This window comes from Triturus cristatus, chromosome 9 (genome assembly GCF_964204655.1).
Source record: "Triturus cristatus chromosome 9, aTriCri1.1, whole genome shotgun sequence".
In the NCBI taxonomy this organism is placed as follows: Eukaryota; Metazoa; Chordata; class Amphibia; order Caudata; family Salamandridae; genus Triturus; species Triturus cristatus.
In genome coordinates this window covers 1,136,153,711-1,136,176,597 of record NC_140592.1, presented here as the reverse complement: position 1 = coordinate 1,136,176,597, position 22,887 = coordinate 1,136,153,711, and the positions used below count along the sequence as shown (strand labels likewise).

Genomic DNA, 22,887 nt, shown 5'->3' with positions numbered 1-22,887 from the left:
TGTGTAAGTTTCCGTAGAAGTAAGTATGGTGGTGTGTGTATAACTGTATATGCAAGTAAATGTATGTTTGATTCTTTATTAGCATGAGTGACTATGTGTGTGAGTAACTCTATGGATGAGTGGCATTGTGTAACAGGATGTATAGGTGTATGAGTACATATGATGAGTGAGTACATGTATGAGTGACTGTATAGGACTGTTGGTGAATGAGTGGATGTGTATGTGGATCTTAGAATTACTGAAGAGGTTGTTGTAACTGGTATTGGTATGTCCATTGTTTTGAAAATTTTAGTCTCTATTTTTGAATGTGTGTATCAAAGGTTATATTAGGGTGAGAGGAGGTCTGCCACTCTATCACAAGGATGATGTCATCAGTGATGTCATCAGTGATGTCATTTGAGATGTCATCAGTGATGTCATGAGTGATGTCACTGACCATGTCATGAGTGATGTAATATGTGACGTCATCAGCAGTGCATTGCGGGCGCGCGAGTTATAGTTAGCTGAACTAACTATAACGGGGGAATTTCAATGGTTTTGTACAAGTGAAAAGTCCAGCTAACTATAACACCCCTGAAACCTATGGTTTTTTCAGTGAATTTCTGAGGTTTTTTAAATGCTAATTCCTAACTATAACGTGCCTGAAACCTATGGTTTTTTCTGTGAATTTCAAAGGTTTTTTAAATGCTAATTTCTAACTATGCCTACAGAGATAGGACATGTGAAGAAAGAAGAACAAATGCACAGAAAGAAACAAAAGAAGTGCAGAAAGAAGCAACAGAAGTCCTCAAATACGAAGATAAGTGCAGGAAGAAGGATAACTTGCAGAAAGAACAAAAAGAAGAGCAGAAAGAAGCCTTGTTGCAAAATCATCCTGTACCCTCAACTTTTTCAGACGGATACTGGTGGTAACTGAGTCTGACTAACCAGTCCTAGAGCCAGTGCTATGTTAAAAGACACTTAGAATACAGTGAAAACACCTACATACACTAGGGAACATTATGCGTTGGGGTCCCCCTGTGATTAGCATGACCTCCTCTGTAAGCCCCTAGTATATAATAGGGCATGGGGATTAAAACTACCTCTTAAAACAGGCCACAGGGCGTTTTTGCACACGTTAACTCAGGCCCCGTCCCCTCCATTCACCACTGTGTAAACACGCCCTGTGTCCATTTTTAGTTGGGAGATTAAGTTCATTTGAATCCTGAGGGTCCCTAGGGTCCAACTAGCCCACTAGGTACCTCCAGTAAGTGCCACAGAGCTGCGTTGCAGAGAGGTGTAAAAAGTGGCACGGCCTGGACCACCTCTCTGCAATGCAGCTCAGTGGCGCTTACTGGAAGCACTTGGTGGGCTAGTTAGCCCCCAGGGGCCCTCAGTATTGAAGGGAAATTATATCCCCAATTTAAAACGTGCCATAGTGCGTGTTTGCACACGTCACCTCAGGCCCCGTCCCCTCCCTTCACCACTGTGTAAACGCGCCCTGTGGCTGTTCTAAGTTGAGAGATTAAGTCCCCTTGAATCCTAAGGGTCCCTAGGGTCAAACTAGACCACTAGGTACCTCCAGTAAGCGCCACAGAGCTGCGTTGCAGAGAGGTGTAAAAAGGGGCTTGGCCTGAGAACACCTGGCTGCAGCGCAGCTCCCTGGCGCATACTGGAGATGCCTGTTGGGGGCGCGTTTGCAGAGTGCTGCACGGAGGGGGCATGGCCTCCGGCACGATGCCAGTCTTTTATTTATTTTAGTTTTTTAAGAAGGGGGGCTGTGTGGTTCCCCTTCTTCTTCTAATTTATTGGCCCTGATGACCCCATCCCCCAGGGCCTGTCTCCTAATTATATTTTTTTGACCCCAATCCCCAGGGCCGGCCACTGTTTTTTATTATTTTTAAAAAATATATATTCATAGACACACCTAGGACATGCTGGACAAACCGTACGTACCTATCACCATGACGATTTGCGTGATATTCATTAAAAGGCGACTATGCATGCAATGAATCCACGTGGAATGTATTTACACCACTAGTGAAGCTCTGACATGTCTGATGCCCTACCGTGCCTAATCCTGGTAGACACCCTTGTCGTTTATTTATACAAACATGGGTAGCTATTGACGGGCACATTTAATACACATGCACACCAAGCCATTCAAAGGGGATTCGACAAAAATTCGACCAAAACTATGCAAGAAACCCCCCTCACGGTTAATAAAACACACATCCACTGCCGGATGTGTAATACTTTTTATTTTACTCTCTGGAAAGGGGACGAACATCACTTGAGAGTCACAGCGTGCTCCTGACAGAGCCCAATGCTGTGTTACACCCACCATTGCCTGCCGAGTGCCACACACCTCTGTGTTGTATTCCACTAGCTAGTGCATATGCTATGACACTCTCTAGCCCATGTGCACTGTAACACCACCCCGTGAATATGTCATGCCACACTTGTCTTCGCACGGGTTATATTGCCCCATCTAACGTGCCTTTCTCGATGCCTATATTATAACGCACAGTGCTATGCCATACATATTACAATCTGGGATCCATATCTTTGTCACAGTGCATATGCAACGTTACACTCCCCAGCACATATTTTATATTACAACTTTAGAGACTAGTTAGGTTACACAACACTGCCCTGTGCATATTACACTCCAAGGCGCATATCGCATAGCACGCGCTAGTGCCTGTGCTATCTCGCGCTCTCCAATGAATCTGTCATTGCGCACAATGTATTGCATATTATATTTCACGCCCGGTTCATCTTATATCACACTTTTTGGTGCATAGTTTATACCATACACTATATCTAGTTTTCATTTTCAATCGTGCTCTCAGGACTATGTTCTATATAACACTGTGTTCACCTACCCTTTTCACGGGCATTACATTTTGCGATAGGGGGTGGAGGGTCAGGGGGTGTTTCTGCCAAGTGAGCCCGGAGTCACAGTCACAAACGTCCTCTTCTTCCTGAATAAAAGTGAGATTATGCTGCATACTTGTTCATATTTTAAGTAGTTCGCACAGACACAATGTTTTAAAAACAGTAAAGTTCCTAATACCCGCCTTCTCTGAACAGTTAGCTTGCTGCCCCATCCCCTTCCTCCCTATCCTCTGTTGTGTGAATCCATGGACTAGCCTCCTCCCTCCTGCCATGCATGGTCTGATGTGCTGCCACTGCCCTCAATTTAGTATGATGTACCAGTCCACTCCTCCTGCCCTCCATTGCCCAATTCTATGCCCCATCATTGACCTCCTGCTTAAACTCTGTGCTTAGCTTGCTGCCCCTATTCTCCTTCCCCCTGCCCTCCGATGTCTTTGTGCATGCCCCTGCTCCATCCTTTTTGCCCACCATGTCCCATGGACCTGCCACTCCTATCTACTCTGAGTGTTCTGTTGAGCTGCCACTCCCCTCCCACCTGCCTAGCATTGTCAGATGACTGTAACCTGTCCCTGCCACCTCCACCCTGCCTGTCCACATGCCATGCCCCTATCCTCTTCCTCCTGTCCTACATGGTCCATTGTACTGCCACACCCTTCTGCCCTCCCTGGTCTGTTGTGCTGCAACTGCTCCTCCTGCCTGCCCCGTGTGGTCTGTTGTGAGGTCCCTTCCCCTGAACTTTCTTGTCTGTGCACAGGTCCTGACCCTCCCTTCTATCCTCCATCGTCCTTTGTGCATGCCCCTCCACCCTCCTTCTTGCCCATCATAGCCATTGTGCTGCCACTAACCCTCCCACTTGCCATGCATGGTCTTCTGTGCTGCCATGGCCCCTCCCACCTTCCCTGTGTGGTCAGTTAGCTGCCCCTGACCCCCTCCCACCTTCCCTCCATGGTCTGTGTGTATGCCATCACAGTCTCACTGTTGCTCTTCATGGTGTGTCTTGCTTCTAGTGCCCATCCTGCCTGACCTCCATGGCTATCTTGCTGCTCCTGCCCTGCCCCCTTGCCCCCAGCCCTACTCCCTCCCTCCTGGCTTGTCTGTTCCATTGTAATGTCCCTGATCCGTCCCTCCTGCCCTTTATGGTCTGTTATGCTGCAGCTTTCTCTCCTGTCTGTCCATTATGGTCAGCTAGCTACCATTGCCTCTTGCCCCTCTGTTCTCTGTTGTCCATGTGCATGGTCCTGTCCCCTCCCTCTTGCTTTCTATGGATTGTTGTGCTGCACTCCCGTCCTGCATGCCCTGTGTGGTGTATTGTGCTGCTGCAAACCCTGATGCCTGCCCTGCAGGGTCAGTTTGGTGCACCTCTCCATGTCCCTCCTGTCCTCTGTTATCCAAGTCCATGTCCCTATCCCATTTCCTTCCATGATCCAATGTACCATACTTGCGAACATTTTGAACTTGGTAAGAGGGAGATTTTGAAAAAAAACTGGGGTATTGATTTTCCCCTTTGAGTTACATTGAAAAAGAGGATATTGTAGACAGGAGACAGATCAAATAAAGCCCATTTGAGCTTAAAAACATTGGACGTTTCCTGGCTGAATCGGGTCTGTTGGCATGTATGGTTGTACTACTATTGCCTCTTCCTTCTGCCCACAATGGTCTATTACATTGCCACAGCCTTGAAGGAGGGTAGATTTTGTATCACAGGGGGCCCCTGGCCCGTTCTGTCCACACCTGAAGTATGAGACCCTTGTCCTTGCCCTGCCAGCTGCATTTGTAGGCCGTATTAAATTGACCAGTGGGTCCTGTGTTGCTATATAATTATCCTGAGACATCCTTACCACTCAGCCAGCATAAAACCCCTGTGTAGGCCCTTCTGTTCAATATGTAGGCCTCTTTGTTAAATTGACCATAGCTCTGCAATTTTAGTGTATAGCAGTCTGAAGGCAGGTCTGCGAGGCCTTCTGATCCAAACTAGTAGCCCCCACCCTACCCGAGTGCTCCGTGCTCGGTATCAAAGTTCAACATCCCCCTGAAGCTGTCGACATACAGTAGGCTGCATCCTGGACTGGTACTTGCTTCCTGGGCAGGTTTCCCGCTTTTAAGGAAGTGGCAACCGCAGAGCGTCAAGTTAGGAGAACTGAGGAGATTTTATACATGAATATATTGAATTCCCGTACAATACCCATTATTTTCTGCTTGCTCTATGGAACTTACGATAAGCGATTGGCCTGAGAGACTGACCTTTTCACCCAGTCCATTGTCAGCATTAAGTGGGTAAATGACGAAATGTCTGGTAAAATCTGCAGACGAAGCTTTTGGGTAGCATACGTAGGTAGATGTAGCGTGCAAAGGAGCCCACAAAATGATATAAAAAGGGAGCACCCACAGATATCGACGGACTACCTCGCCGTCTGTATGTAGGTTAACAGGCAGTGCAGGTTTTCCCCAAGAGCTGGGAGCTCTTGTCTTCCTTTGCTTAAAATGTCTTGCTCTGCTTTGCTTGAAGTATCTTATTCTATTTTACCTATATGAAATGTCATGTTATGTTTAACCATTGTTCTCTTTACTTTTGCATTTAAAAGATTTTGTATTGTAATTGCAGGAATGCTTGCTCTAAGAGTAAACGTGAGTGTTCCTAGGTAACATTTTCCTTGGTGTAACTTGTTTCTCATGATGCATTTATAGATGTGTTTTCTCTCTCTCTCTGTCAGTACATTAATTGAGATACAGAGAATATTATGACAGCTGTATGATTATCTGGATTCTGTATTTTGTACTTTATGTCTCTATTCTGCGGTTTCTTTGAAGTTGCATCTTCTCATTAAACTGCCATTGTATTCTGCCTCCAATTCCATGTCTCATATGTCTGTTTTCTTCATTTTTGGAGCAAGCGTTCCTAGGCACCCCGGCTCAAATTAAGGTGCCCCTTTTGTCCCTGACTCACTCTCCTGCTCAGTTCTGTGGTGGCTCCCGGGGATCTGGGGACCGCCCCTAGCTTCCTTGACCCGTAATAGATCTTCCCTCCAACAGCCTCTCTTGCAAGTCCTGTATTGTTGGTTTGTTGCCCCTGCCCCCCTTTCCACTGCCCTCCATAGTCTGTTGTGCTTCCACGGCACTTCCTGCCTGCTCAGTGTGGTTAAATTGTTGCCTTTGCACCCTCCTACCTGCCTTCAATTTTCAGAGTCCGTGCCCCTGGCCTCTGCCTCTCAACAGTATCCTAATGAACAACTAGATTGCTAACATTCTATATTTATTACAAAAGTGTGGAACGCCTGACATCATCTTGATGTAATCAAAACTGTAATACCTAGAGCATTTCCTTTAGAAATTACATATATGAGAGGGTCTTATTGGCATCAAAATTATGGTTAGTGCTCTAAAAGACTAAAATAAGGACATATTTTCTGAGTTTTCAAATAGCGACAAAGCACTTTTAAATTATTTGTTATCTTTATGTTTTTTTATCCAGTTGACCACTTGATTAAATGTTGCACTTAGGGGAGAGGATGTGGTGTTACTTCCAGAACTGCAGACTTTGCAACTGGGGAACCAGGTTGCAGTTTCTGCTTCAGCTCGACATTCTGTGATTCTGGTCAAATCACTTAGTCTCCCCATGTCTACAACCAAAATGAATTTGTTCTTGTGTGATGTAACCAATGCTCATGTAAAGCACTCCAATACCTGACAAGTCTGCACTATATAACACTGCAAAAACACAAAATAATAAGTGTTTTGCACACTTCTGTCATTGGGCTATATTTGGGCTACATCTGGGTGATTTTGGGCTACATTTGGGCTCTTTTGTCTCCGGTGGCCATCTTGGGAGATTTATTTGTTATGAAGTTTCCTAATTTCCTCATGTACTGCAGTCTCCTCAGTAGGAAATGCTTTCAGTTTTTTACTTTGATTCCATCATGAAGGTATTCAGATATGTCACACATTTGCCATAAATTCTGAATGTTAGCACTCTAGTTGCTCATTAGATCACTGTAGTAAAACTACTGCACCATGGAAGTCTGCTCCTGGTATTAAAAGTGCATGTTTCAGTCTGCATGTCAGAATTTTTTAATGAAATAGAAGAGGATTTGAGAAGTCACTCAAAATGTGCCCTCATTTTCTTTCTTCAGCATTAATCATAATTTCTATGGCAAAATGAACCTCCTCATTGTGTTCCTTTTTAAATTAAATGTTTTAAGTGTTACCAGTTTATTCCAATCAAGATGGCTTCAGGTGTGCCATACTTTTGTCATAATGAAGACAGTAAGCGCTCTAGTTGTTTTTAAGAACATTCTGGGACATTCTGTCATTGGGCTATACTTGGGCTACATCTGGGTGATATTTGGGCTACATTTGGGCTCTTTTGTCTCTGGTGGCCATCTTGGGAGACTTATTTGTTATGAAGTTTCCTAATTTCCTCATTTACTGCAGTCTCCTCAGTAGGAAATACTTTCAGTTTTTTACTTTGATTCCATCAAGAAGGCATTCAGATGTGTCACACATTTGCCATAAATTCAGAATGTTAGCACTCTTTTTGCTCATTAGATCACTGTAGTAAAGCTACTGCTCACCAGGGAAAACTGCTGCTGGTATTGAAAGTGCATGTTTCAGTCTGCATGTCAGAATTTTTTAATGAAATAGAAGAGGATTTGAGAAGTCACTCAAAATGTGCCCTAATTTTTCTTTCTGCAGCACTAATCATACTTTTTATGGAAAAATGAACCCCCTCATTTTGTTCCTTTTTAAATTAAATGTTTTAAGAGTTACCACTTTAATCCAAGCAAGATGGCTTCAGGTGTGCCATACGTTTATCATAAGTAGGACTGTTAGCGCTCTAGTAGTTCTTTGGAACACTCTGGGAAGCTGCAGTAGAACACAAAGGAATCAACTGACAGTCTCTGCCCTTGTTGGATGTACATGTTTTACTGAGAATGTCAGACTTCATTCTCACATGACTGAGAAAGATAATGTGAATTTACAGAAAATAAGCTCTCAGTTTAGCCTATAGATCACCTTCCAAACCTCTGTGGTAAAAGCATGAGAAAATATTTTTCTCTCAATCATGATATCCCAGCAGAAGGCTTTTTCACATGGTGAAATCACCTTAGAACATACCACAATTCCTAAAATGAGTATGGTACCATCAACAAATGATTTATAATGTAACTAAAGTCTTAAAACCTTCTATTAACTGCAATGCTTTTTAATGAGGTGCTATCATGTATATTGGTCCCAAGATGGCTGCCAACACTTCTTGGATGAAGTGCTGACAGCCAATCAGATCTCAGGATGAGATGTGTGGTTAGGCTCCGCCCACATATATATATGCTTTTAAATGCTATTTTCTCAGGAAATACTGAACAGATTTACACCAGACCTGCAAAAGGCACTTCCTTGACCTTATGGCTACCTCTCTGCCAAATTTCAAGTAATTCTGTTCAGCCGTTCGGGCTGTAGCTGTGTCTAAAGGTCCTATGGAAAAATGCATGGGGAAAACGCGTTTTGGGACCCCCCTTTTTTCTCGGACCCTGCTTGACGAATCCCCCCGAGACTTTCAGGGTAGGAGCGGAGCGTAGCGCCCCACCTATTTTGAATATTTCGCGAGGATTCGTCGACCGGCGCCAAAGTTATTCCAAATAGAATGTTGCGGATTTCCTATGGAAACAGGGTCCTAACTATAACTACCTACTGGCGACCGCCAGTAGGTAATATATATTCACTTAAAAAACCATAGGTTTCACACATGTTATAGATAGGTGGATATTTCACTCGTAAAAAACCAATGAAATTCCCCCGTTATAGTTAGTTCAGATAACTATAACTCGCGCGACCGCCACTCTATCACAAGGATGATGTCATCAGTGATGTCATGAGTGATGCCACTGACCATGTCATGAGTGATGTAATATGTGATGCCATGAGCAGGATTGTGGGCGCGCGAGTTATAGTTATCTGAACTAACTATAATGGGGGAATTTCATTGGTTTTTTACGAATGAAATATCCACCTAAATATAACATGTGTGAAACCTATGGTTTTTTAAGTGAATTTGCAAGGTTTTTTAAATGCTAATTCCTAACTATAACGTGTGTGAAACCTATGGTTTTTTCAGTGAATATATATATATAAATATATATATATATATATATATATATATACACATAGATAGATAGACAGATAGATAGGTATTTATTTCAATCAATCATTTCTTAATAAAGCAGATTATTTTTGGCTAGGAATTTCTGATTTGTAATCATTTGTGAAAAAAGATTGCTTCTCCTAACCAAAAGAAGCAAAGCTGCCTATTACAATACTGTGAATTAATTGAGGGCATGCCCTAACCTCATGGAGGTGAGCTCTGTTGAACTGAAGCCAATATGTCCTCGTTAGTATAGTGGTCAGTATCCCCGCCTGTCACGCGGGAGACCGGGGTTCAATTCCCCGACGGGGAGACAATTCCTTTTATTCACACAATTAAATAAAATAATGTACTTTCTAACATTGTAAACTATATTTGTCATTATCCTTGTCTATTACGATTGAGATAAACGTTGAATTCACTGATGGTCAAATTGCTTACAGATGTGTTAACTAAAACTCAGAATATGCTCTGAATATTTCAATCTGCACAGACCATACCATCAAAAACTATTTACATCTATAATCTATTGGAAAATGGAATGAAGCAGTGGGGAATCTTATGCTTCTGCTCAACTCTAGGGGCTAGATTTAGAAGTGAAGTGACTGCTTTTTGTTAGTAGTGACCCCTGGTGGTAAATGGTTATAAGCTGCAAATGGTAAAGTGAGCTGATTGTATATATATATTCACTTAAAAAACCATAGGTTTCACACGTTATAGTTAGGTGGATATTTCACTCGTAAAAAACCAATGAAATTCCCCCGTTATAGTTAGTTGAGATAACTATAACTCGCGCGCCCGCAATCCTCTGCTCATGACGTCACATATTACATCACTCATGACATGGTCAGTGGCATCACTCATGACATCACTGATGACATCATCCTTGTGATAGAGTGGCGGTCGCGCGAGTTATAGTTATCTCAACTAACTATAACGGGGGAATTTCATTGGTTTTTTACGAGTGAAATATCCACCCAACTATAACATGTGTGAAACCTATGGTTTTTTAAGTGAATTTGCAAGGTTTTTTAAATGCTAATTCCTAACTATAACGTGTGTGAAACCTATGGTTTTTTCAGAGAATTTGTATGTTTTTTTAAATGCTAAGTTATGTATGTATTATTATTTTTTTTATATATTTATTTTTCAATAAACTACGTATTACATTTAAACATTTTTTAATGGTTTTTCACCGTGCGTGCACGGGGCGCGCACCCCCGCGATTTAAAAAAAAAAAAAAATTAATGTTTTTTTCTGCCTTCGGGGTCCTTCAGGGACCCCCTGACCAAGGCTAGGGGGTCAGGAACTCTCTACCCTGCCCCCTTTTCACGTTCACCACCTTCCTTTTCCACTCTCGCACTGAAAACAAACAAAATGGCGGCCGACACTTCCTGATTTCGACCGATTCGAACGTTGACTGACATGTAGCAACCAATCAGAATTACGCTCGCGCACGTAATGGTGCGCACACGGTGCGCGCACGGTGCGTGGCTATAGATATGTATGTGCTTTTTACTGCAATTTTCTCTGGAACTACTGAACAGATTGACTCCATATATGCAAAAGGCACATCCCTGACCTGAGGACTACCTCTCTGCCAAATTTCAAGTAATTCTGTTCAGCCGTTCGGGCTGTACCTTCGACTAAAGGTCCTATGGGAAAATGCATGGGGAAAACGCGTTTTGGGACCCCCCTTTTTTCTCGGCCCCCACTTGACGAATCCCCCCGAGACTTTCAGGGTAGGAGCTGAGCGGAGCGCCCCATTAGTTTTGAAAATTTCGCGAAGATTCGTCAACCGGCGCCAAAGTTATTCAAAATAGAATTTTGAGATTTCCTATGGAAGCACGGTCCTAACTATAACAATCTACTGGCGACCGCCAGTAGATAATATTATGTCGTAATTTGCATATATTGCAAACGGATGTGATAATAGGAAAGAGTTCACCTGACTACCCTCAGATCACATTCAGACGCAGTAGATCCCTGAAAGACGCACTGGTGCACAGCCATTATGAGCCAATTCCATATAATCCCAGATTAAGCACACTAACAGGATGTTTTCCGTGCTCTAGATGCAAGGCCTGCAGGCACAGCTCTAAGACCTTAACCTATAAAATTCCCGGATTATCACAACCCAGAACCATCAACAAATGTATGACTTGTAACACACCATTCAGTGTATATTGTCTGGTATGTCCCTGCAATATGCAGTATATTGGGAGCACAATACACCCAACGAAACGTAGGATACTGGAACATGCCAGGGCAATAGAGAAAAGATTTCACTTACCCCGTGGCGAGACATTTCTCAAAATTTCATAAGAGTGATAAGAATCTCTTGAAGTTTTATTGTCTAGATCATATTCCTTTAAGTGAACAGGATGGTAACCGAGAGCTTAAGCTACGTAGGCTGGACTCCAGATTTATAATTGATCTACAAACAACTATGCCCCAGGGTTTAAATACAGAAGATGAACTTGCGATTCACCTAGGATAAGCTACTGTTATACTGGATAATTGTATTGATGAATAGCTGTTATGAGCCATGAAAAGTGGGACCCTATAACTGAATGTTGACAATAATTTACAATGAGTCCCTACTTTTGCCCATTCAGGGCCTAATAATTTGAATTGGAAGTGCAATAATTATTGTTGATAATAAATTGGCGCCATTTATAATTTTAGAAATGATGACTGTCGGGTGCTCATCTAAGAGCGTAATAACAATTTTTTGTGAATTCGGTAAAGCCATGATGGGATTACTACAGGACTGAACTATAATTTGATGGCATTAATGAAGGATATGTAAAATATTGTTGAAACGTAATAATGTCTGGAATAATCTGCGAACATTGAAAATGGTTAAGGACAGTTGCTAGTAACAAAGAAAATATAAAGAAATTGATATATTATTTGACAAATATGTTTTACATAGCTTAATGAATTTAAGGAAGCTATGGACAATATGAATTATATGTTTTTTGTATTGTATTTTCCTTTTTGACAAAGTGTTAAAATGGCACCCAAAAACAATGGTTGTAAAAGTCTGTTTTCTATGTCGATGAATTTTTGCACCGGAAGTGAAACATGTAAACAGAATATATCATCATTGAATTTACGGCACTGTGTACAGTGGAAAAAGGCGCGAAGCTAAAACGCGTCCTGTGCTTTACCTTAGTAAAATAAAATTAACCGAGTTCACCCTTGATGGAGTGCGGTCCCTTCATTTCCTCGTGGGGGTGAAGTTGAGCTGTGATATATATTTATATATATATATATATATATAACACAGAAGATCAATGAGTAAATCGTAAACCACAAGAAAACAGTGTTAAAACTGTAATTCATCTATTCTAAATGGATCCATCCATAAACATACAATAATGGCATTAGGTTACATCCAGTAATCCCATCTCCACAATTAATTTAATCGCTTGTCCCCTATCCCTAATGTCGTACTTTTTAAAAACTGGTTTTAATAAAATCTTCCATTGAGCTTAAAACCACAGGAAATCCACTAAAATATGGGTTAGATCTCCCTTCATATTGAGATCACATTTACAGGTTTCGCCATTATTTAGCAAGATACCGTGAACATCCAACATCAAGACTTAATTTACCCCACATCTAAATCTCAAGAGACATTGTTTCATCCCTTAACCATGAAGTCCTCAAGAGGGATTCAGATTTCGTATTTCTTGGGTAGATTAAATCCTCCTCTCTGGATACTTGTTTAGAGAGAAGCTTAACTCTTGTGAGCTCTGATTGACTCACGCCTACCTGATCAATATCACCTTCTGTTTTTAATTCACTACAACAGTTAAGGAACCTCCCTCTGACTACTCATGCCCAGGTTAACTCACTTTGTAGTATCCCACTTTTGCATAACAATGAGATTTTCGGAATCTCCTTCCTATCTATGCTTATCCAGCATTTTATTATACCTGCATGGGCTAGGTGGGTCCATCCCATCAGTCCCATTTCTATTCTGACTGCCTGCACCATTATAGAAGGAGGGAGAGAAAGTAATATTTTTAAGCACCTGCCCTCTTCTAAATCCCAGCTTAATTTCCCTCCAATGCCGACCACCTCGGCACCGTACTGGAACTGCGGCCATATCATTCTCTGGTAGGCTGCCAGCACCAGTCTAACGTTGGGGCACCTATAACGATTATCACATTTCTTAAATCCCCCTGTGGATGAAAGTGCCTTCTTCGCAAGCCGGGAGCAAGGACCACAGCTCCCAGGCTCCAACGAGCAGCCATGCCCACTCTGCCTTACACTTTCGGCGCCCAGAGGTGCATAAAAGCACCCTCAAGGCCCGCTGCACAGGACGCCTCCTTCTCGAGCTGGGAGCAAGGACCACAGTTGGCATGACTGATTTATTTTCCACCTACCGTGCATTAACTTCTCAGATGTATGCATCCTGGAAACCGACCTCGGTGAAATCTGTGTGTGGGGACTTGTGGGGGTGGTTTTCTATGACAATTCATCAAGTTTCCTGTCAAGATGGGCCAATCTTCCATTCTTATACATTTCTTTTTCATCATTAGCTACCCTGGCATAAAAGCACCCTCAAGGCCTCGCTGTGTGGGACGCCTTCTTCTCGAGCCGGGAACAAGGACCACAGCTCCCAGGCTACAACGAGCAGACACGCCCACTCTGCCTCACACTTTCGGAGCCCGAACGCGCATAAAAGCACCCACCAAGGCCCCGCTGTGTGTGATGCCTACTTCTCGAGCCGGGAGCAAGGACCACAGACCACATTGAGAAACAATGGCGCACCACCAAGAATCCCGCAGACACAGCAGCTCACAAAACACCCCTTAGCAGCTATCAATGGCACATCAAGGAAGCCAAGAAAGCAGCCATCACCATCCGCATCGACTCTGCGGCCAATCACACAAAGAAACTCTTCAAAATAGTCAAAGAATTCTCCAACCTGACAGCTACAGAGAACATTGTCCACCCCTCCCAAGAATTCTCTGACTCCCTCTCCGACTACTTCCACAGCGAGATCACCAACATCTACAACAATTGCAACCTCTAACCCGCCACCCTCAACCCCAATGTTTTCAACTGCCCAGCCAACATCAGCCAAATAATTACCACCTGGTCTCCACTCACTGGCCGGACCACCTCAGCCATTATGTATTCCTTCCACTCTGGGGCATACCACCGACCCCTGCCCCTACCACCTTTACAACCTCGCAATTAACCCAATCAGAATGCTACTCACCAGCATCTACACCTCCATCTCCACAGCAACCTTCCTGTACAGATGGAAACACACAGAAGTCAGACCCCTCCTAAAGAAAGCCTCCGCAGACCACAGCAAACTCAAAAATTAACATCCAATCTCCCTGCTCCCCTACCCGGCCAAAGTACTCAAGAAAGCCTTTAACCAGCAGCTCACCAAATTCCTGGAACAAAACCACCTATTGGATGCCTCACAATAAGGATTCTGTGTCAACCACAGAACTGAGACAGTGCTGATTGCTGCCACAGATGACATCAGAACACTCCTCGACCATGGACAAACTGTGGCCCGTATTCTCGTTGACCTCTCCGTGGCATTTGACACCGTCTTCCACAACACCCTCATCAACAGACTCCACAACATAGGCATACAGCAAGATGCCCTCAAGTGGATCACCTCCTTCCTTACAGGATGCACACAGAGCATCTGACTGCCTCCCTTCACCTCCGCACCCAAAGACATCAGATGCGGCATTTCACAAGGATCATCCCTCAGCCCTACCATGTTCAACATCTACATGACCCCCCTCGCAGACATTGTCAGATCCCACGGACTCAACATAATCTCCTACGCAGACATAACTCAACTGATCCTCTAGCTCACTGTGGACCTTTCCTACGCAAAAAACAACTTCTGCAATGCCATGAGCAACATAGCCAAATGGATGAGAGACATTTGCCTCCAACTAACTCAGACAAAATTGAAGTACTGATCTTCGAGAAGACCATCTCCACATGGGGCCACAGCTGGTATCCTGCAGCACTTGGACTTACACCCACACCCACCGATCATGCACGCAACCTCAGCATCATCCTCAACAGCCAACTGACCATGAAACAACAAGTCGACGCAATCGCCTCCTCCTACTTACACACACTTTGCATGCTCTGCAGAATCTTCAGATGGATCCCAATCATCATCCAGAAAGACTGTCTCTCAGGCCCTCATCACCAGCCGCCTTGAGTACGGCAACACCCTCTATGCCAGCATCTCCACCCATCTCCTCAGAAGACTCCAGACCATGCAGAATGCTGCAGCCAGACTCATGCTGGACCTCCCCAAACAGACCCACATCGCTCCCCACCTGAGAGACCTCCACTGGCTCCCCATCCAGGGGAAGCAAGTTCAAGATACTCAGGCACCCCTACAAAGCCCTCCACGACCTAGGAGCTGCCTACATCAACCATCAACTGAACTTCCACCAGTCCAGACACCTGCGCTCCTCTTTATTCACCCTCTCACTCTCGCATCAGTCATAGCCACAGCGGTGGCCGCTCCTTCCCCTACACCCCAGCCAAGACCTGGAATGACCTTCCCCTCCAGCTTCGTACAGCCCCCTCACGGGCAGACTTCAGAGAGACTCAAGACCTGGCTCTTCGGCAGAGACACAGTGCCCAGATACCCCTAGGTGTTACAGTGCTGCGCTATACAAATACTGTATGATTGGTTTCTTTGGCAGTTGGGCAGAAGGCCAATGGGACTAAGAAGGGGTACAGGTCAGAGATATCAACAAGACATCAAAAAGCTGATGATAACACAGTTGGGAAATTCCCCTTGGTTTGTAGATTGATGGAGGGGATTAGATATGGGAATCCTCTTAAACCCAGGTATTTTGTGTTATGGAATGTGAATTTGGCATTGCAAATGTTTCAGTCATGAGAGGATCATGACAATCTTTCTTTGAAGTTATCTTCTGGCACGCTGGTATGTCTGATGTTAGATCTTTAGATATTTCTACAATGCATATCTCGCCAAAGGGGTCCTCTTTACCATTACAAGGTGCACCAAGAATGCATCTACGTCTATAGAGTTTACTTCTTTCCACTAGTACTCTAAGTTGTGCGTTGTGAGGTGCCTTAAGTATTATGTGAAAGTGACTGAGGCCCTTAGAACCTCTATCATGCAGTTATTGATTTCATTATTCAAACCATTCAATCTGGTATCTGCAGTCCCAAAGTAGATGGGTTTAAGGGGTGATGGGCCTTGAGGGGTGGATGCAGGGTGGTTTGGGGCTCACTCACCCAGGGGTGCTATGGCATGAAAAGTATTTTAAGCCGGGGCTAGGTTAGAGGATAGTCTTAAAACAGCAGGTTGGTCTAGAGCAGTAGCGGCTGGTGAGGCGGAGAGGGACAGGGAGTGTTAAAAATAGAAAAGGGCGAGAGAAAAAAAAGTAAAAAAACAAACTTACCTTCCTGGCGTCCTCTTCATCCACGAGTCATGCAGGAACAGGAAGCACCTGGTCTCCTCATAGCAATGCAGCGTTGTGATTGGTCTGAGCACCGTTGATCAGCGCTCAGATGGGGACTGGGGGCCTGGGAATGTTCCCCACCAGGCTGTGTAATGCAGCTTGGTGGGGAACATGCAAAGTGCGCATGACTGTTTGGCTGGGCCAGGATGGCCGGCCAAGCAGTCATGCCCACTTTGGAGTGTGCAAACCACTCCCCTCTGCTCTGCGGCCGGCACAGCCCCGCCTGCACATTTACAGCACCAGAGAATAGTGAAAAATAAAATGATAATAACATTGTTTTGATCATTTTGTTTTTCTTATGGGGCTACGCTCCTATGCCTTAACGGAGGAGCCATCACTGGTCTAGAGTGTCAACTTTAAGACTTTTTGTTTTAAGCCAGTTCAGAATGCGGCAATGACAGTCATTAATACACTTTGAACTTGCATAATATGCGCTTCTTGTCTTGTAATACAATTCCAGATTCTCCTAGCCAGTTGGTAAAAGAGAGTCTGGGTATTATTGAAGACAAAAGAGGCACATGTTATCCCACCACTTAAATGTGTGCCTGCTCTGACAACGGTGGTGATATGTTGTTTACAATCACTCCTGGTGCTAATCACGACCAACCAGATAACATCTGAGTTGCCAAGTGGTGATGTGGTTGAAGGAAAGTTTTAACTACATTTTTTTAAAGCGTAATCCATTTTTCCTATTTTTTGTGGTTTCACCCTTCTTGTAGTCTGTGGTGGAAAGAGGTGTAAAAGCTAAGGGTGACCCCGGAAAACAATACATTTCTGAAAACTAGACAAATTTCCAAATTCATTAAGGGGTTATCTGTCTAATTGTTAAAATAAAAAAAATTAAAAATAATGAAAATAAGTAAGACAAAATAGGAATTTGTGATAAAGTTTTTATCTGTAATTGTTTGCTCCGGTGGCCAATTTACATAATAACATACTGTTACATTTAGCAGACCATTCTATCCGCAGGGATATAATGGCCAGAAACAATAAGATACCCAGGGCCAACACCTGAGCTGCATCTTATAATGACTTTTCATTCTGTACCTACCAGGCATCAATTCATATGGCAAAACCACATGAATGAAAAATTGGCATGAAGGAAACGCATGTATTTTTTGTAATGTGCACCTCTGAATTTGCGGTTACCCACACCATCATAAGTCAGATGGTATTTTAATAAACTTGCTCTTTCTTGCACATTGGCATACATTTGGCATACATTTGGAAGACAAAAATAGACATTTTTATTTTACTTTTTCTTTTTTTTTGCTTTCCCTCTGATAAGCACTGTCTTCAGCCTCTACACCAGAACTCTCAGTCCTGGTTCATTATAAACTATGTTTATAACGAGTCATGACTCACCAAATATTTTGGGTACCTGACACCACTGCATGGGAGTAAAGGGTGGTTCCACATGCACAGATCGCTCCATGTTTACTTGACCAGAATGGCTTGCAAACCTCAACATTTGCTAAAATCACACATTTTCATCACATTTCTGTCAAGGAAAGTTCAGCAATCTGTGGGGATTTTCAAAATTATTACCATTCAGCATTCCCACACATCTCTAGATAAAAAGTCAATATGGTCTTTGCATTGTCCCTGGTTGAGGGCACTAGGCTGGCCATACAAGTGTGGTACCGTTTTTATTGGGAGAAGTGTCAAAGCGTTTAGTAGGGTTCCCTGTTTGTCTTCTGACCTTGGCATGGCACATGAGAGAAAATTGAGAACAACCTCCAGTCTGCAAGCCCATGTGTCAAAACTATGCCCAAAAGTATCTCACTTACCTTCTCGGGCTTCCTCATTTCCCTGTCCATTCCCTCCCTCTTGTCCCACGTCAATCTATAGTGCAGGTGATGAAATGAGGTGGTGCATCCCTGGTGAGAACAGTCATGTGGTGCTAGGCATCAGCAGGATTCAGGAGATAGACCTCTGGGGGCATATTTAACAATCTGTAATGTGACACAGCAAGCCATCTTGCTGCGCTGCGTGAAAGGGCAGGAATGCACCATATTGAACATTATACCACGCATTCCAGTCCTTTCCTACTGCTGGCATACTTTTGGCTGCCTCGCGCCAACGTAGGCACCTTTGCAAGGGTACCTGCATTGTAGGCAGGATTGTTTTTGTGCAGGAAGGGACAGCTTCCTACACAAAAACAATCCTGAGAGGCATTTTTCTATTTCTACGTATGCTGTGGAATGCAGCACACTCAGAAAGAGGAAAAACAAGGAGAAATAAAGATATTTCTCCTTGCTATGCCTCACCAGCAGAGGAGTAGCATTATGATGCACCAGAATCCATGGGTGGATGCATTTGAACACCCACGCTTGACCCATGGCATTTCTTCCTGCCGCAGACTAACACAAGGCAGAGGTTTGCGCTGCCCTGTGTTACTCTAGATTCATCAAGCCATGCAGCGCCTCACAAGGTTGCCTTGCGTGGCTTGATAAATCTCACATAGATTTTGTTTTTGCCCTTGTGCCCCCTTGCCTGGCGCAAAGTCAGTACAAAACTTTGATACATTTACCCCGCTACTGTTTACTGCCCAGTGCCTCCTGAACCCTGCTCAGACTCTGCACTAACATAGAACAGTCTGTGGCTCAGTGGATATGGTACAGAAGGACTACAGGAGTGAGGAGATGCAAAGGAAGCTCTCTACCAGGGGCTCTCTCCCACGCCCCACCTCTTTCTCTAATGGCTGACTCTTGGGAAGGTCAGCCAGTGAGTGGAGGATGTGAGATCTAGACAGCAGGACTCTACAAATGTCATGACTCAGGGCAAGCCAATTTCTTACCCTGAGCTGGGGCATAATTTGAGCTGGAATGGATCACTTGTAACCAGAAGTAGAGGTTCGTAAATCTAGATTTGAAACTTTGAACACCTAGATAGGTGTTAATGAGAACCCTCAATAGCGTATTTTTCGAGTGGTATGGGTGGTTTTGGCGGTTTATCTTGATTCTCCGCCTTTAGAATACGCGTCAGCATTATCATTGGGTCTCTTGTTTGTCATGCTGCCTCCACCTGGAGGGAACCACTGCTTCTTAGTAGTGATCAGTAATAGTAGTGCAAAAAGTGATGGTGGTGAGGTTAAAAGTGTCGCACCCACACTACCTTCAAGAAATGATAATTTATTCTGGTGGGCGTGTGGGGAGACTTTTTTTAAAAAAGAGGTGGTGCTAAGGGTTAGGTTATGTAATCAGAGCACTGTAGGTGTCCATATCAAAAGGTCGACATGTTTCTGCCCATTCAATGCCCCAGGAGGGGGTCGTGGGGCATTCTTCAGGACCTATTAGTAGTGTGAGCTGTTGTTGTACAGTTCAAGGAATTGGAACAAATGCTGTCTTCAAACAATGTGATAGATAGCTACGTCTCAGAAATATTGTTGCCTGTGGAGAAAGAAATGAAAGTAAAATCTAAGAGACAATCAATGAGAAAAGCCCCAATTTTAGGGTGGCGGTGGGCTTTTAGAAAGTAAGTGAGTTAAATCAGCGAACAAATAAAAATGGCAATTTTTGTTGATACTGTCAAGCAACTTATATAATGGCAAATCTCTGATATACTGTGTGTGGAAAAAGGCCAAGTCAAAATACATCTCATGGTGCGGTACGGGTGACCGAACACGTATTTACGATATGTTTCCCTTGGTTTATCAACTGGTTGGAAAAAATGTCACGGAAGTCGCGGTAGGATCTCATTAGATTCGACAAACATAAACAGGGCAATCGATACAGTCATTCTGTTATGCATGCAAGATGAATGTACAAAATTTACAACGTACAGATATTGCCATTTTTATTTGTTCGCTGATTTAACTCACTTACTTTCTAAAAGCCCACCGCCACCCTAAAATTGGGGCTTTTCTCATTGATTGTCTCTTAGATTTTACTTTCATTTCTTTCTCCACAGGCAACAATATTTCTGAGACGTAGCTATCTATCACATTGTTTGAAGACAGCATTTGTTCCAATTCCTTGAACTGTACAACAACAGCTCACACTACTAATAGGTCCTGAAGAATGCCCCACGACCCCCTCCTGGGGCATTGAATGGGCAGAAACATGTCGACCTTTTGATATGGACACCTACAGTGCTCTGGTTACATAACCTAACCCTTAGCACCACCTCTTTTTTTTAAAAAGTCTCCCCACACGCCCACCAGAATAAATTATCATTTCTTGAAGGTAGTGTGGGTGCGACACTTTTAACCTCACCACCATCACTTTTTGCACTACTATTACTGATCACTACTAAGAAGCAGTGGTTCCCTCCAGGTGGAGGCAGCATGACAAACAAGAGACCCAATGATAATGCTGACGCGTATTCTAAAGGCGGAGAATCAAGATAAACCGCCAAAACCACCCATACCACTCGAAAAATACGCTATTGAGGGTTCTCATTAACACCTATCTAGGTGTTAAAAGTTTCAAATCTAGATTTACGAACCTCTACTTCTGGTTACAAGTGATCCATTCCCCCTTGATTTACGACATATGCTTTGGAAGATGAATGGATAACTATCTCTTCTAGCTCCCCCCTTTCCTGATTGAATGATAATTTGAGCTGGGCCATAACTTGGCAGCACCAGCCTGCCTTGGTTAAAGCTACACTGACCCAGGCTGCACAATGGTTTTGGGCAATGGTGAAGTCACCAACTTTGCATGCCCAGTGTGTCGCTGCACGGCTCTGCTGCTCTTCCACTGCCTGAGTGGGCATTAGCCGTCCTCTCCTCCCACATTTGGTGGAGCTTACACCCATATTGATGATGATTGAGGTCTAGTTATACTCAGACACACCTGGTGTGTCAGGCTCTGGATTTAATACAAGAACTAGTTACCTGAGCAAGCTGCTTGTAGGAGTGCTGCCATGTCCTCAAAACCCTCTTCATAGTGGTCAAGAATAAGTTTCTGTGCCATCTGACGTCCATTCTCCACAATCTCGTCCAGCTTCCTTAGTTTCTGGATGACCACATCCTTCTGGCATAATCTATGCAGCTAGAGAGAAAACTAGTTTAGTGCTTTGACATGTTCCCCTTAGTGGATGGTGGAGGATGTCTTGGGGTGAAAGGTGAGTACCTTTACACATGTTCCTGTGAGTTTTCAGCAACAGCCTTAAAAATTGTGAAGTAGGATTTGTGTCAATTTCCACCATACACAAATAGGTCGTCAGTAGTACACAGGCTTTTGAACATCATCATCGTCCCAACCCCCCCATCAATATGGCCAGCCCGAATAGGACTTCAAGTGCTCTTGAAAAAGTCTCCCTAATGCTTCACGTATCCCTAGCAAGATGTCTGCCCTTTCCTCTGTTAAAGCTTCTGTTAGCTAACACTCCCTCTTCTCCTCATGCATACCCTTACCTCCCTGCATATAACTTCCAATCGTGTGAAATTCTCCTGTGTTCTAGTGGAAATCTTATACATTGCCCCTTGCCAAGAATGAGTAGTTCAATCAGGTCTGACTTTGTTTTTTTTTGTTTTTTTGCAACCATGTGTCTATTGAATCTTACATTAATGGATATACCACAGTCATTATCAGATATTGCCAAGGAATGTACGTCATCCCCGATTAACTGGAAATGAAAGAACAATTTCTTAACTAAAGCAATGACCATATACTTCCCACCTGCACCCCTCTGGCGTTCTCACTCCTGGACGTCCCTCTGTAAATAGTTGAAAAAAGCCCAAAGGATCTCCTATTCACAGAGTCCAGTGCCTGCCACCTGAACTCCTAAACCTCAAATCGAAGAGCTGTATGGCTCTTGGCCTAGGTGGGCATGTCCTAAGGTTCTTGATCCTTGTTAGGTGGGTTATCAGTGGTCACCACACCCTATTTAAATTTTGGTTGGCAATAACTTGGGAGAGGTTTTTTAACCTAATGTTATTACACAGTCTGAGAGACTACAAGGCTATTTTTTGGTATATCTTCAAGCAGGCCATCAACATACGGGCCACCCACATGTGCTAGACTAGAGCATATCTAAAAGCTTTGATGGCCTCCATGTGCAATGATCGAAGACACAGTATTATCGCTACTTGATTTTCATGAATAGGAAACCCCATACTGCCTTAAAATGGCTGAGAACCTCTTTCCAGAAGGGAGTACCTGCTTTACATGACCCACAGATATGGAGTAGAGACTCAGATTTCTAGGCACATCTCCAGCAAGTTCCATCTAACTTGGGTGTTTCATTTTCAGTTGCTTGGCTGTGAGGTACCATCTACAGATTATAAACCACACTAACCCCAGCGGTTAACAGGAGGAGGGAACTAGAGGCACAGGGTGCCAGGAGCAAGCCAGCCTCCAACACAAAGTGTTAAACACAAGTGGGTCTGCTCCCAGAATAGTGACCAAACGG

General features: G+C 43.7%; 1 protein-coding gene and 1 non-coding gene across 4 annotated transcripts in view; one reads left to right on the top strand and one right to left on the bottom strand.

The window, feature by feature from the left end:
- The window catches only part of HEATR4 (HEAT repeat containing 4), a 774,416-nt gene that overhangs the window by 28,036 nt on the left and 723,493 nt on the right, over positions 1-22,887 (bottom strand). For all 3 annotated transcript variants that reach the window (XM_085627058.1, XM_085627059.1, XM_085627057.1), the window contains one exon: positions 21,368-21,524. In XM_085627058.1, the coding sequence (XP_085483184.1) occupies positions 21,368-21,524 (157 nt within the window). The remainder of the gene's footprint in view (positions 1-21,367; positions 21,525-22,887) is intronic.
- Positions 9,258-9,329, top strand: TRNAD-GUC (transfer RNA aspartic acid (anticodon GUC)). The gene has a single exon. It is a non-coding gene; the product is annotated as a tRNA-Asp (tRNA).